This window comes from Lepisosteus platostomus, chromosome 6 (genome assembly GCF_059453375.1).
Source record: "Lepisosteus platostomus isolate fLepPlt1 chromosome 6, fLepPlt1.hap1, whole genome shotgun sequence".
In the NCBI taxonomy this organism is placed as follows: Eukaryota; Metazoa; Chordata; class Actinopteri; order Semionotiformes; family Lepisosteidae; genus Lepisosteus; species Lepisosteus platostomus.
Window position 1 is genome coordinate 37,058,735 of NC_142616.1, and position 16,260 is coordinate 37,074,994.

Sequence of the window (16,260 nt, forward strand, 5' to 3'; positions counted from 1 at the left end):
TTTGGTAATGGATGTATAGCAGTATTTAAAATATTGATAGTACAGTATTTACTAAAAAGTCAGTCTGCATTTTGCTCTTGAAAATTCCCTCTGCACCCTGAGTGCTGACTCACTCTCCCCTTCAGCAAATGTTCAAGCATTAAACTGGTTTTAAGCTGTTTCAGTAAGTCATGAGGCACTGCTTATATTAAACAGTCAAAATGGACTGTCATTAGGCAAACGGTTTTTCTGCATTAGCCAAACAGTGCAACGATTTTTGGCGCTGAAACAGCCATAAAAGGATAGACACAAGGATAGACACTGAATTCTTCACAGTCTTGTTTATCCAGCTTTTAACACAATAAAATACACATGCTAATAATAATAATAATAAGCCTTACGTCTTCAAAATAGCAATTTGAAGTTCAGTACACCACATTGCTTCAATTCAAATTAATAAAAACAGTGGAGCCAGTGTACAGCAGCCCGATGTAAAAATAAAACCTGAAATGCTGCTTTTGTAGATTATGGCATTTAAAAAGGCATGGAAATCAAATGAAAACTTGATTCTTATCCACAGCACCAACCCTCCTACCCTCCACTTCCTGTCTTGTTTCCAGTAATGCCATGATCTCTCATTCAGGAATTAAGAAAAATAAATGTTCTAATGTTTTAAACAGCTTTATCAGATCAAATGGTTGCATACAAATCCCACGATTATGAAATTGTTGAAGTTTTTGCAACTTTAAAATCAGACTTACCCAAAATCTTCAGCTGTGCTACTGCACCATGAAGCCCAAAGAACATCCAGAGCGGACGGGAGTTATCCACGCAGACTTGCATACCAGCGTTTGTGCCGTTATGGCTAAGAATGACCTCGCCCTCTTGGTTAACCAAGAAGCCAAGAATGTCGCCATTATGGAGGGGGGTGGGTACTCTGCAGACAGCCCAGAATTCCTTGCGGTCTACCAGGGACTCGGGGTTGTAGGGCAGGTCGCTGGGCCGCAGCACACTAGGGTCGCAGGAGGTAACCCCATAGGACAGTGAGCCGGAACGAGCCATATTGGATTTGGCGATTTTGATGAAGATGGTCTCCCCTATGTGGAGCGGACGATTGGTGAACACCAGAGTCCTCTCTTCGCGGGTGTGCTCAGAGCGCGCCACTGTTTGCTCGTCCAGGGTCTTTATGTGAGCCCCCCGCAGCTGGTGGAAGTGCAGGTCACTGTCCAGGTGAGAGGGCAGCAGGTGGGACTGCTGGGAGTTGAGAGAATTCTGTGGAATCGGGCATGCAGCCGAAGTCAGCTGCAGATGCTCCTCTTGAAGGTTGAGGTCACAGAGGCTGACTGAGAGCCGGGCCTCGTCTGCCTCTCTGCGCAGAGAAGACCTCCGCACAGCAGTAAAGGAGCGTGGGCGCAGGCAGTCTGGTGGCACAATCTCACTGTCTGCGAGAGGTGGAGAAAGAGAAAGGCATCAGGCCACAAGCAGAAGTGTGTGAGTGCTGGAATGCTAGCTGATTGTGAAGTGTTTCCAGTAGCAGTACTTAAATGTGTAACGACTACAGGTAACTCAAGCTAATTATTATTAACTTAATGAAGACCCTCAAATAAAACATCAAGGACAATGCCTGCAATAAAAACATACAATGCAAATTCAGAATGCAGATGCTAGATTACTCGTGTGCTCATTTCTTTGAACAAGTTACACCAGTGTTCACATCTCTGCAAAGGATAGTTGTCAGTTTAAAATCCATTTTAGGGCAGCTACAGTAATGAATGAAGGCTTTAGTGGAAGGAGGCCTACTGTATATCTAAGTACTACTTCCTCAGTAAATTGAAAATCACTGTTTGAGCACAGTTGGGTTGTCCTAAACTCTCTGAAAAACAGCTTGGACTACACCATAGAGCTGACGTCACTGTTGTTTGATGTCACTAATGGGAATGTTGACATTGTTCTAAAATGTAACTATTTTGTTAACATTGTTCAAAATTTAACATGGAATCCTTTTAAAATATACCTTAATATAAATGGTCTGTAACTGTCATTTATGCCTCCTATCATTATATTTTTAATTCTGTATAGTACTGTGACATTTATACACTTTCAAAGGGGGAGTCTGTAAGGGGCTCTAAACATTGACCCACAGTGTACTGTATGGGCCAAGAATTCCTTGCTGTTAATCTGCTATTTATGTGAAAAAAGTCAGTATTTTTTGCCAGGATTAAAAAGAATGAGTGAAATTATGGATAAACTCAAAGTCTGATTCCACATTTCCATTTAGTCAAACAAACGTGGTAACATCTGTGTACTTAGCCGGCTGTATTGGGTTCCCATTATGCAGGAATGTAGTTTGAAAACTCTAGCAGCATACAACAGGACTCAAAGCTCCACTCATACAGTATATATATACACCATGTATATAAATAAACAGCTATATTTACCCAAGTGAAACTATGTACAGTCCTTGATTAGCTAGTGGACTATATGACTAGATGTATATGACAGCAGGGATGCATGCAGTGTAGCCAAGTGAAACACATTTGTTACCACTGTTTAAATATATTTCACTCCCAACCAAGAAAGGGATGGCTTTTCCATGAGACTGCAGTATCCCCTTTCCCTTTCCCATTTATAGCTGCCTAAAAAAAGCTCCTCGTAACTAAATTAGGTGATTAGGTGGTCAATGTGCTGCACTTGAGGCAGTGCTGTCGCAGAAAGCAGACACGTACAGTACATGAAAAAAAAACTAACAAACATTGTTTTGTTCTGACTTTTGCACACCTAGAAGATCAGAGCCCCGCATTGGTTAATTTTAACTCCAGCAAGGTGCTAAAATTAACTTGACATCAGAGATGAGCGTTCAGCAGAAAGAAGTGTCAGGACTGCAGAGGGAGAGCGCAGCCTTCTTTCCAAGAGACAGACGCCCTGCTCTATTCTAGCAAGGCAATATCCTACAGAAGTCAGAGGTCAGCTATTTACATGGTATCACCTCTCGGATAAGGAGCAGCATTTATAAATGGAACTGAAACTGCTATAATTAGACTTATTTACTGTAATAATGGATTACTAACAACGGTACAGCAGTATACTGTTTTCTTAAAAATGGCTAGATGATCTTCCATACCATTGGACATTCCAATCCACTCCAGTCAAGGCTTTTGTTTATAGTAGGTTTTTTTTTTCAACCACATAATTAAGTAATAATTTAGTACTGCTGTATCACAGCGCTGGGGCTCTGGGTTCAAATCTGGACCTGGGGTGATATCTGTGTGGAGTTTGTTTTTTCTTACTACAGTATGTTCGCATGGGTTTACTCCAGGTGCTCTAGTTTCCACACATAGTCCAAAATCATACTAGTAGGTTAATTGACTTCTGGGAAAAACTGGCCCTGGTGTGAGTGTGTGCGCGTCTGTGTGTGCTCTGCGATGGACTGGAAACCTGTCCAGGGTGTATCCTGCCTTGTGCTTGGGATAGGGTCCGGCTCCACTGTGACCCTGTATGGAACAAAGGGGTAGGAACATGGATAGATGTGGTGATCCAAATCCCAGAAAAGGCATGGGCTGGGAAGTGCAGTAAAGAAGTAAGATGTGATATTTCAGATGGAAAGACCGTTTTTTATACATCATTCTGATGCACTCTATTGCATTGGATGTACTGGATAACATTACATCCAGTACAATTTTACAACAAAACATATGATTTCTCAAAACCTGTAGATTTTCACAATGCTAGATACTGTACGATTCCTTATTTTCAGAACTGCTGAGCATTTGTTTTTGTGTGCGGTTCTTGATTAGCTAAGCTACAGTACGTTTAAATGCTCCTTTAGCTGTCTGTTTTTAAGGCATCCCTCTGGAATGGCATTCAGAGATGTTACATATTACCATAATACTCAGTTATATTCACAACAACTTTATAGTTGAGGGACCTTGTGTTTCTAAGACTCTGGTCACAAAAGGTTTGCTTCCATTTTAAGTAAACAAGTCAATACATTTGTAACTCATCCAAGTGGGCCACACATGCACCTTTAATCAACTGCTGATGGAAACAAGGCCTTCAGAGGGGAAGTGCTGTCAGGACAGGTCGATACTGGTCATGATGCTTCTTACATAAAGCTCTGGAAAATCTTAGGATCATCCTCATGGTGGTCACCAAGGAGGTTCGTTTACAACAAACTTTACAGGCTGTTGGTATTCCACAACGTAGCTATGCAGGGGGTGTGTGAATTGGCAGGCACCGGCTATATTTAACCATGTGTTTTGGAAACACATCTAAGCTTAATATCATTAACCTACCATAAGAATTATTCATGAACTATCCAGATCTGCATTACTGCTTATTTAGTCTGAAACACATAATACTGTAATGGATGTCTGCACTATGTATCTAAATATAAATATATAGAGATATCTGATGCATTTCCATTGTAAGCAATATACTGTATATTTGATGTCCCAGTCATATCTGTAAGTTGTAAAAAGAGTTGTGGCTTCATACAGTACAGAAAATTATTTTTTTTAAGATCTACCGCACCGTAACTGTGGCTTATATACTGTAATCATGAAGTGTATTCGCACATACACTCCACTTAATGCAGCAGATATAGTAAATGTATCTCCCACTTTCACTGTAAAAGATTGATAGCCCTTTTTATTACTTTCATGCCCAACCTTCCTTTCAGAGGAAGTAAGATGTTTACTGTAGTTATTACATAACCAAAAAATATTTTTGTAACAGATATCAACAGGGCATAATAAGTCACAAATCTGAAAGGTAGCAGTTGGTAGAAAAGTCTTTCGTGTCTTACCTAGCTGTATTTGTCTGTATTTTTGTATGATGAATCAGACCCTGCCAAGTGATCTGGAAACATGAGCTATCCAGCTCATGCTCACATGGTAACAGATTCCCTTTCTCCCATGTTTCTGTGTTGTCCGTGTAATTCGATCTGTACAAATGATAGTACTTACAGTACAGTATGTTGTTTAAATTAAATTGGTGCTAGCAGCTTGTCTGTAATTTGAGAGCATGTTTTGTATGGGAAACTTGCAGATGCTAGCTAGCAGGACCTTTACAAAGAGACCAAAACTATTTTTAGCATTTACTCCTCTCCTGTTTCATTTTCAGACCAATGCCTTCCACAACCAATGTCATGAATACTGCTGATTAAATACAAAGATCCTAAATCTTAAGCAGAAATGAACAACAGCTTTCTTTTGGTATTGTGGTAAGCTTTTTTTCTGTTGGCCATAGAGAATGACAGCCTAATGCGTTACTCTGCTCCCATTAAAATGACAAGCTGTCTCAGACAGGTACAGTTTACCCCATTGGTGCTCTTCTAAACTTCTGTTTCGTCTGTTCTGGGACTAACTGATAAAGACCTAATATAATTTAAATTAAACCCTGAAACTTTACAAAATGCAGGAACACACTCAAACATACAGCAAAACATATGGGTCAACAGACCCCCATGCAACTTTAGTTCAATTAAAAACCCTGTACAGCCTGGAGAGGGAATACAGCATCAACAAGCAGTTCTATACAATACGTTTTGAGCTACTGTGGTTTAGTGGGCTTGAGTCAACCAGAATATCCTCTATTCTCTGGAATTTGTCAAGTACTTGTGAGCTTGTAGTGATGTCAGTGAGAGCAGTCAGTGTTAATTCTACTGTGGGTACTGTGCATGGCTGTGGATGTGCATGGCTCTAAAGGTTCTGGCAGTGCATAATGTGACAGAAATCATGCATGATTTTTATCTCTTCTGATTGAGTCTATAGATGTACACAGAGGAAAAGTTTTTAAAATTAAAACATCCATCCATCCATTTTCTAACTGCTTTATCCAATACAGGGTTGTGAGGGAGACGGAGCCTATCCCAGCAAGCAAAGCAGGATACACCCTGGATGGGCCACTGGTCCATCGTAGAAAATTAAAAAAATAAATAAAAATACAGAAAACATATAAGCTTCCCAATTATACCTTCTGTATCTGCTGGACTTGATCAAATCATTGAGATTTTTTTTTAGTAGCAACGTAGATTCAAACAAAACATGGGCCATGTACCAACTATAAGCTCCAAAAACTACAATTCAAAAGGAGATTTCCACCTAAGATAGAAATAGCTTTTTTCCATCCAAAAGCCACCACCCAGTGAAGTGTTTCTGATGCTTAGTGCGTGGAAGATGTTATTTAATCCAGAACAATATTTGATAAACTCATTATTAACACCAATTCCCCTTTCAAAAGTGCTGCTTTGTTCTTAAAGATAAACATGGTTTGAGAAGCTTGGGAAAAAAATAACAGCATCATATACTGTGTTAGACAACTACCACAAGATAACATGAAAAAAACAACTAAAGCATGTACACTAAAATGACCATGTTCTGATGCTTATTAAACCTGAACTTTTCCTCTTTTATCAGGTTTCCCAGGGATAATGACTGGAATTCTCATGGTACAGGAATCTGGGCTGAAGTGAGCAAATCACATTCCCATGGTGAGTTAATTTACTTTTCCTTGAAAAACATTCTCATCATTTACAAGCTTAAGCAGCATAAAATTATTTTTCTCTGGAGAGCTCATAGAAGCCAGGAGAATGTATGGTTTGCAAATGAAACAGTAATTTTACCTCTTGAAAACAGACAAATATTTTAAGGAAGAACACTCTTGAGATAACATAATTCTTTTTTTAATGTATATACATTGAGTTTTATGGAAACGTTATGTATAACCTTATCTTTTGTTGTTACTGGTCTACTTACTGGTAATTTCCTTTCTTAGCAAAATGTTCTTCCCAAAAGATTTTATGTGTTTAAGCAGCATTTTGCATATGTGTACGTACATGTACATTTCTCAGTTGTATAAAAATATAAGAACAACACTTTTTCATTTGTTTCATGAAAATAGTATGTCACTGTAGAAAATTTAATTGAAAATATTTATAACACACTGGACACTCTTCTTCTTCCGCAACGGATTTTGGAATTATTTCCAAGCAAAGGAGAATGATAAATGTTGTTAACATTGTGCATTTATTGTTATTTTCCTGATTTCAGATAGCCGGGGAAAAAAAGAGAGAAAATTGAGTTTGCGATCAGAGCCAGCTCTGAGCACTCTCCTGGGACAGGTCAGTTTTAAAGGGTCAAAATACTCAGTTATGTTTGAAAAAGATCAATAAAGGTTTCACTCACTGAAAGAACTAATCTAAACTGACCCCATGGGAAGGAACTGAGATTATGCTGCAAGACCTTGTCATTTGTGACTGAAGAGATGATCCCTCGAATATTTGGCATCTCACTCTCTTTAATCAGATCACACGCTCACATGTTTAAGCAAGACTGACACCTGGTAAATCATGTTCCTAACTGCTGAGACTGGGAAAATTGCCTGCTTAATACATTAATGATCCAAAGAAAGAGAATGTGTACTGTATGTCTAAATATTATACAGTACACAGTGACTTAAGTATTGCATATTGCTGGCATGATCACTTGCTGGACTTATTGTTCCAATTGTTCTATATCCTGTAATTGAGGAATGCTATGCTGGGAAATGTTTTTGGAGAGAGATGTCTTGCATGATGTTTTAATTTGTTCCATTACTATTTCCTGGTTAATTGAATTCTTCATTTCATTTTTTTTGCAATCAAACTTTATACTTTTCCCAGATATGCAATGACATTTTCACAATCCTTATGAGCAATACAGTAGGTATAATGCATTCAACTTTTTTATTTACAGAATGAAATCCAATTACAGATTTTAAAATCTCTAGAAAAGATCAGAAAAACGCCCGGGTGTGTTTTGGGTGTCAGTTTGACTATACCTTTATTTACAAGTTGAGGACAAGATTAACATTATGGAGGAAATCATGGAGAGGACCTTAGTTATCATAGCTGAAAAGTGTGCATGAATGATGGCTGTCAAACTACGATTACTAAGTACCAATTAAAATGGAGCTTCAAGGAATAAAAATTCAGCATGCTCAAGGTGTAATCTTCTGAATTTGCAACTACAACTGGATTCAAATATTTATTTTTTTAGTGAGGACATGAAAGTTGGTGTAAAGGTTCCCTGCTCATTATTTAGTATGGCACAACTCATTTCTTTAATACTTTCATTGTGATATTACTCACAAGAAAGTTTTTTAAGGCAGACCCCACACTATATTGGACATTATAAGGCTTTCAGTACTTTTAAGTATTTGTCATTTTAATTTATAAATTCAAAACAAGCCAAGCTCAGATGCAAGTGTTCTATACCAAATGCTTTTGAAAACAAAGAATAAAGGTGTTCAATAGATCTACAGTATGTTGATGGGATATTTGGAATTTCACACATCTATTGTCATTAAAATATCATGTCCACTTTTCAAATGAGCAAACGCTTAAAATCAGCCCTGACACTTCATTACATCTAAGCCAGCAATATAATTTAGATCAAATTTCTCTTAGAGAAGATCTCAGCTCAGTGCTAAGCAGTTGTCGTTTCTTCTTGGCTACTTGGTACATTCGACCGATTTATTTCACACGTGAAAAAAGGACAGAAAGCAAAAGTATTTGGAGCAGACACCCTTGTAGACATATGGTAATTGTCAAAATGATCTGAAATATGTTTTCACTGGAACAGTATTAGGCAGTTACTACTTAATTTCTGAATAAAATCGATATGGTTATGACGACTGATAATGTTTTTTGTTTTTGTTTTCTAGATTTATGGACAAATAATGACCATTGCTTTGGTTTGTCTGGTTTATTTCACATTTTTAACTGGGTTTGACTGGCTTTGACAGCTTTAGGTCAGTGCAGGGTCACCTCTACACAAGGTCAACCCTCATGAGAAAGGGGGATTTATGATAAGTCTCCCTAGCTTTCAAGGCTCAGCACAATCTAGTCTATGCTTGACTGGGCACAGAGTTCATTTCTGGGGAGGTTCTGGGGAGAATCCATGCCTATGAGCTTTGCAGGCATGGCTGCACTGCACCGTGCAATTTGTGGAAAAGCATGGGATTAGGTAAGTAATGGAACCTGTTTATCAGACTTGGCAGGTGTGGTGTTGTATCTGCTGGCTCTTTGCCAATCAACCTTGTTAGTGTAAGTTTTTACTAGAAAGATTGTAAACAGAAAGTCAACAAATGTTCAGAATTCAGCCAAGAATCCTCTACAGTATGACAAGTCATTGTGGTCAGTCAGGAAAGACTCTCTCTATTAAAAATTCATGTATACTGTATGTGTTGTGAAAATTCAGCTAGGAACAGATCACGTTTTTGACACTGCAGAATCAATAACCTGGTGCAGGTAAGGGGATGTTAAAACAATGCAAGCCTTACAACAGTTTATCAGTCTCCAAACTAGCCCTAAAGTAACTTCACTATTTGTACTACTAGTCCATTAATCTTCTTTTTAATGAGGTGATTTCAAGTTAACTACTTCATTGCAAATTGCCAAAAAAAAACCGACAGTAAGAAAACAGTAGATACATTTATTATTCACATTTATAAGACATAAATATAATCACTTTTACTGTCAACATTTTTTTTTCATTATTACTCAAAGAGACCTTGCAGGGCATTTTCAAATGAAAGAAAAAAAAGCTAAGGCTAAACACTTTTGGACAACGTGATTTTCCTGGATTACTTTCTGAATTAGCTGACCTGCTGAGTTCAACTTGCTCAAATGAATTCCAGTGCTTCTTTTGTTTTGGAGTCACAGGGAGGAAAAAACAAGTTAAGGTGTCACAGAAAGAAATTACATAAGCAGAAAGCAAAAGCGTCTGCGTATGCAAACAAATCAATGTTCTGAAGACCCCACACAGGTCCAATGAGATACATACTCTAGCTCTGTCGGTAACATTGGCTGATTGATAACGTGCTTGTCTGGTTTACTTTACAGGATTTCAAGATTACTAATGATTTCCAATGAAAACGTAATGTAAATCATCTGTCAACGTTCATCAACAATCATCTGTTCTATTTGAAGTCTTTGAAGTCTTCCCAATGCACAACATCCTTCTGCCTAAAAAAAGAAGACCTTAAAAAATGACATTTCAGCTAAATGCTTCCTACTTTATATTGATTTCTAGCCTAATAGCTCATAGCATAAAGAAAATAAACTTAAACTGTATCGCCGTTTATACGTTTTTAGAAAAATAAAGAATACAGCATTTGGATGTTGAGTAAATGTTTCACCAACATTTTGACTCATCATAATACACTCAAATGACTTTGATCAAGGAATAAACATTATTCACCTCATTAGTGAGAGATTGGGCACAGGTGATGTGCTAATTTAACCTGTTTAATGTCAATTGTGGTATAAATCAAGAAAGATTAGCCAGGCAAGAAACCAATGTGATCAAGAGAATAATGCCTTCATACCACTGGTATATTGGATGGTGGACCTAGTGCACCATCCAGTCAGTTGCCACTGGGTGGTCACAGCCAGCAATTTCTAGCATGGCAAGGTTACAGCCAGTCACAGCCTGTCAAATTAATATGCACTAATCTGGGACAAGGAGTCATCACACCTATACAAGATCAATAGTCTGGTCACCTTTTAAGTCATTGGGTTTTAAAGCAGTTGGAAAAAAATATTTTTATCATATATGCAGGTGATCAGATGGCTATTCATTACTTATTTGAACCAATAAAGTAAACTGATCAAATCTTATGTGTTCTAAGACTTTACAAATTGTGGATTTAAGGGAACCCTACATGACCTATAATCCCAATGGATTGTGGCTCTCCACAAATCACCTATGGCCTTGTCACTACAGAGCTCCACTTGTAGTGATTAATGATAACTTGATTACATGGCATTACATTGATCAGGTCCTGAGACCTCACTTGCTGCCCTCTCTGTGGCCTCCACCTGACATTCCAATGTGCCAGACTTGAGCCCCATTGAACATTTGTAGCCACACTCTACTAGCTTGTGGCTTTCTCGGTACAGCCCCTGTTGATCAACCCTGCTGATGACAAATGTTAATCAGAAAAATAAATTCACCTGTGTAGTGTCTCTTCAATAAAATATCAGTGCGTCTACTACAAAAATGTTTGTAATTTCCCTTAAAAATTGAGGATTTTTTGCATCTACAAATAATAAATTCCTATGTACAGTAAGTACTTTAAATGTGTACATAAACTTATTACCCATGTATTTTATTTTTGCTTTAAGGTTTCACTTATTTTTTCCACACACAGATATCAGAGCCCATGAGTCTTCATAATGTACTTGTTAGCAAAGCTGTACAATATATTAAAATCAAATGAATCTACTCTGAGCCCTCACCAAGTGTTGGTGCTATTACTCATTAAAATTTTGCACTGCTGTTTCACTTACAAAAATACCTGTAGTTACAGACTCACGATTATGACATTTAAAGGATTACATGCAGTGCGAGTATGACTGCAGGTCTTTGTTAGCCATTTCTGTCTTGATACAATCCTGAAAGGTTCACTGAAAATATTTTTCCTTTGATTTCCTCTTAGTTTGGAATTATTAAATCTGAGTGTGTAAACCTCACCTCACACTTTCTCTTACTCCATAAGAGAAAATTCTAACCCAGAAAGTACTTTATTGAGGATGAGGACCAAAATAAGCCAAATCATTCAATATCTATAGGCAATCTGAAAATAATAAAATAATGTGAAAACGAAATGTGAATAACAACATATAGACTAGACATTACAATATACTGAAAACAGAATAAGGTCTGGAGCCACTTGTCTGTAGCAGGGATATTCCTGATTATAGATGCCACATTTCTGATGAAGTGTGGCATATGATTCTTGGAAATCCAGCATGAATAACTCTCAGCGGGAAGTTGAGAACAATATTTTACTAATGTTTCTTGGTAGTGAAACAGAAAGCACAAACATCTGATCCATTCTGCCCCTGGAGGAGGGCTGCTTCAGAACAGAACACTCTTTGTTTCTTCACGTTACTAACAAGCAACATCATTTCCTCATTGATGATGTTCAAAATCTCCATGTCAGAGCTGAAAAAGATGATGACCAATGCATATTTATCTACCTGGTTAGCTTGGTTGCTCGGAAATTGGATTTCCTTTCAATAGTTTTAAGCAAAACTCCGATCATCTCTGTCTGCTGAAATACTATTAGCATGATAATCTATGCATGATTCTAATGCAAATTCAAGCAAGGTTTCTCCAGAATTTGGCTGTCCATCTGGCCCTGAGCTCTGAGGTACTGATCCAACCTGGAAACATCAGTACAATTTAATGTGATATTATATTAACCACCAGAAGGCAAATGTAAAAAATATTTTTTTTATTTAATAATTTGATTGTATTTCATAAAACACTTGTATTGGCATACTGCCAACAGTAATTTAATAAGCTATATTAAGGTTTTTAAAGTTTTCAGACATGATGCCCACCAGGATGGCAAGGGTGCACAAGGTTGAGTTACGGATCCAAGAGCAGGGGTGTCACAGTCCATGGGGGCTAGTGGCTGGTGTACTTCAGTATGAGCTCTGCGTCGCAGGAAGGAGAGCAGGGAGGAGACACAGGGACAGGACTGGCCTGGGCAGTCTGCATTTGGAGCTAGGCAAAACAGGCACACAGATCATTGGGGCGGTATGCAGGAGGAGTGCCAGGAACCAGGCTGAGGTGGGCACTCTGTCAGGACGGTCTGCACCGGAGACCAGGCTGAACTAGGTAGGAACTGGACCAAGCTAGGTACGTGCTATCAGGGCGGTCTGCTCTGGAGACCGAGGTGACCTGGGCATGCGCTGTCAGGGAGGTATGTAGGAGGTGCATTAGAGACCCAGAGGCTGGGCCGAGCCAGGTGCATGTAGGATGGACCTACGGAGGACCCGCTGCGCCCACGGAATAACAGGTCCAGTGCTGGGTCCCCCAGGACTGGTGCAGGAATGGGAATGGAGCAGGGGCCAGGTCCAGGGAAGTGGTCAGGGCGGGGGATATACAGAAGGCCTGGCGGGCTGAGGCAGAGTCCATAGGCTGGTGTCTGGGCAGTAAGCAGGCCGGCAGGTAACAGGGCTGCAGTGCAGAAGTGCAGAGGGAGTGAAGAACCACCAGGGCCGAAAGCTGTTCTGTAATATAAGGAGCAGGGTTGAAGGGCTGAGCCACCAGGCTACCCCAGCCGGCATCTGCACCACACCAGGGCTATAAGCTCGATACAGCAGAAGACCTCACTGCCAGCAAGCACACATGGGAAAAATACAGTGTGACGTGGGCCCTTCACGACCACTTCATGAACTGCATTGGAAAAACAGAAGTGAGCATACTGACTACAGGCAGCAGCCTATGGACTCTGCCTCAGCCTGCCAGCCCTTCTGCATATCCTCTGATCGGACCAGTTCCCTGGACCTGGCCCCTGCCCCTGCTTCCATAGAGAAGTGTACTGCTGCCACCAGCCCGAGACCCAGCCGTACAGCAACACTGCAACACTCAGCATTCAGGACTGGATCAGGGCATCACAAGATCAGACAGGGTCCCTATGCAGAGTCCAGGAGGGTCCGGAAGCAGGCAAGCAACGGGAAAAATCCAGGTAAGAAGGGGAACAGGATCAAGTGAGCTACAGGAGCAATTCAGGCAAACACAGAACAGGAAGAAAGCAGGGACGACTCTGCTGGGAAATGCTGATATGTGGTTCCTGAGTGATGCAATGCCAGTTGCTGAGGAGAAACTAAGCAGGACTGAGCCCAGATCACCTGATGCAATGCAACTTCTCATTGCATTCAGGTGCTGTGAGTATCCTGTTGTCTCCCCAACAACTCGTGAAGAACAGGCAGGAGGGTGGAGACATGCTGCACAGCCACTACACCTGCAACACTCCCCTCCGCTTGGGGCAGACACGACCCTCTCCAAACGTCCCTGTTGACAAAGATCCATTTGACCATCTGATTAAAAAAATGCCTTTTTGTAGCATTCTCGTATGATGCTTCTTGTTATTTGAATCCAAAAATGGATTTATTCTGCTTAGATGGAAAAATAAACACTATTTATCAACATATGGAGCTACGTGGTAAGGAACACTTTCAGCTCTCTAATGATTCTCTCACATCACAAACACATTTTGTGAATTACAGTGCTGTTTTGTTTCAGGGGAAAAAAAAGAAAATCCCTCATGAAACTTCTGCACATTGAGCTTTCAATCGATAGTGCATATTTCCATCCATATGAAAACAATTACTTTCTTTCTCTTGAATGCCTAAACCAGAATGTACAATTGAAACTCTCTTGACTCCTGGCTGACAAGAGGTTTAATGATTTAAATGATTATTTAATCGTGTTTCTGTAAGATATCACCAACTTCTGCAATCAAGGAAGATGTGAAATGCTATGTGCAGGCAATGTTTTGCTAATCAGTTAAATATGTTGGGGACAGGGGTAATTAATCTTTCACAAATATACAGTACACATCTATTACCAACTCCTTGTAAAAAAGTCTACATCTGAAAGTAAAAAAATAAAACCATGTACTGTATATATCTGACTTACCCATCCCAACACTGGTGAGGGAAGAATTAGGTGTGAATGTTATTTTGGCAGAAGATGGAAGATGTTTTGAGAAAACACCATTAGAGACTTCACCTGATCTTCTCTCAGGTCTAGAATTTCCAAAGTCTACGCACCACTACATTGATTGGGAATACCATGCTCTAGAGTCATTCTTCAGGTGAGACTGCTGCAGTAGGTTAGCTAGAGGTACTGTACTAGGGAAGTTAGAAGGTTAGCTAAATTCCACTCTAAGTTTGTAATAATCAATAAACTAATAGAGAGCTGAAATTTTTAATTTTATAATCATAATTTATAAAAATATCTCAGTTAACAACGTCGTGTATTTATAGCAACTGCACATTATTATCCCTAAAATAAAATATAGCCTACAATCAAATCGCCATATTTATATTGATTTTAAATAGTTTGATGTTTTTAATATTAGAAACATTTGAAGTGAACATAAAGCGAACGTACAGTAGGATGTGTGTGGTTCCGTTTGCATTTTTTCATGGCTTCTGTACAAGATTGTAGTTCTTGAACTATTGTTGATTCATAATTGCATTCAGGAATTGCAGTATGATTTTTAATGGCCCTTTTTAATGCATAAAAAACATAAACCCAGCTATAACAGGTATAATTAAGTTAAATAACCATATCGCATTACAAGAAAATGGGGAGATGGATTATTTTAATGGGTTTTTCTCAGCAATTCTTCGATCTGGGCAACAGCAGCCAGTTAAATAATCTGCACAAATCAATGCCCCACACAATCTTAGCCAACCTCAGGTCCATGGATTAACAAAATGTTCTAATATGGAGACACTTAAGCCTTCTCCTGCTTGTGCTACATGATACAGTACATTTCTTTCTAGCATAATATTGGATTTTCACAGATGCTTTGGCACGCTATTTTACTTATTCCTCATTCTCATTTATTATTTCAAGCGGTTTTTCTGCTTAGAATCACTACTTTAAATACTAGTATTAGGCAGGAATTGCTTGCTTTTGCAGTCAAAGCTTCTGCCCCACCAAGAACCATCATTTGTCAAACCTTTATGGCAGGAATAAGGGAACTGTCTCTATTTTTTTTAAAGAATAACAAATGTTCTAAAGAAAGATACTTAAAGGCCCTGAGTCATGTCCATTGCCAGAATTACGAATATCCAGTGTGATTACCGCAGAATAAATTGTTACATGTGTTCCTTTTGTATAAAACGGAACCAGACACATCTTTCCCAACAGGCTAGAAACTCCCCCTTAAAAAATGATTAGTAAGGTAATTTTCACCCAATGCTCTATGTAGCTGCAAAAATAAAAAAATGGAGGTTAATGCTACACTGAAAATTAAAGACAAAGACAACTTAAAACACTTTGATTGTGGAACCTTCTTCAGGGGAGAGGAGGAATGAAAGAGATAGCTGGAAGCAAAGCAATAGGTAAAATAGGTAGGAGAGGCGAAGAGAGGGATCTTATTTAATGTCTGATATTCTATATCAATCTTTCCACAAATATCAATAGAGTTACATACTGTAGGAAAGTGATCCTATAGACTAGTTGCTCAAATTATATAAAAATATGTTCACCAATTCTTATTCCCTGGTGTTTACTATAGAAAATGGTAAGTTCGATTTGAAGAGCTTTTAGCCGTCAGAGACTTGCCCGGAGGTCACTACGAGGAAGTAGCTCTTCTTGACCCGCGACTGGCTGAGGCACCTGACTCTGACAATATAACTATGTAACTTCTGCATGTTAAGCTCATACAAATATATATACAGTATATACTATAGAAATTCAAGGTATA

The 16,260-nt window shown here is 39.0% G+C and overlaps 1 protein-coding gene across 2 annotated transcripts in view; it reads right to left on the reverse strand.

Annotated features, from left to right (window-relative positions):
• Positions 1-16,260, reverse strand: part of neurl1aa (neuralized E3 ubiquitin protein ligase 1Aa) — a 113,693-nt gene that overhangs the window by 20,702 nt on the left and 76,731 nt on the right. For both annotated transcript variants that reach the window (XM_088635722.1, XM_088635723.1), the window contains exon 4: positions 741-1,421. In XM_088635722.1, coding sequence (XP_088491848.1) covers positions 741-1,421 — 681 coding nt within the window. The remainder of the gene's footprint in view (positions 1-740; positions 1,422-16,260) is intronic.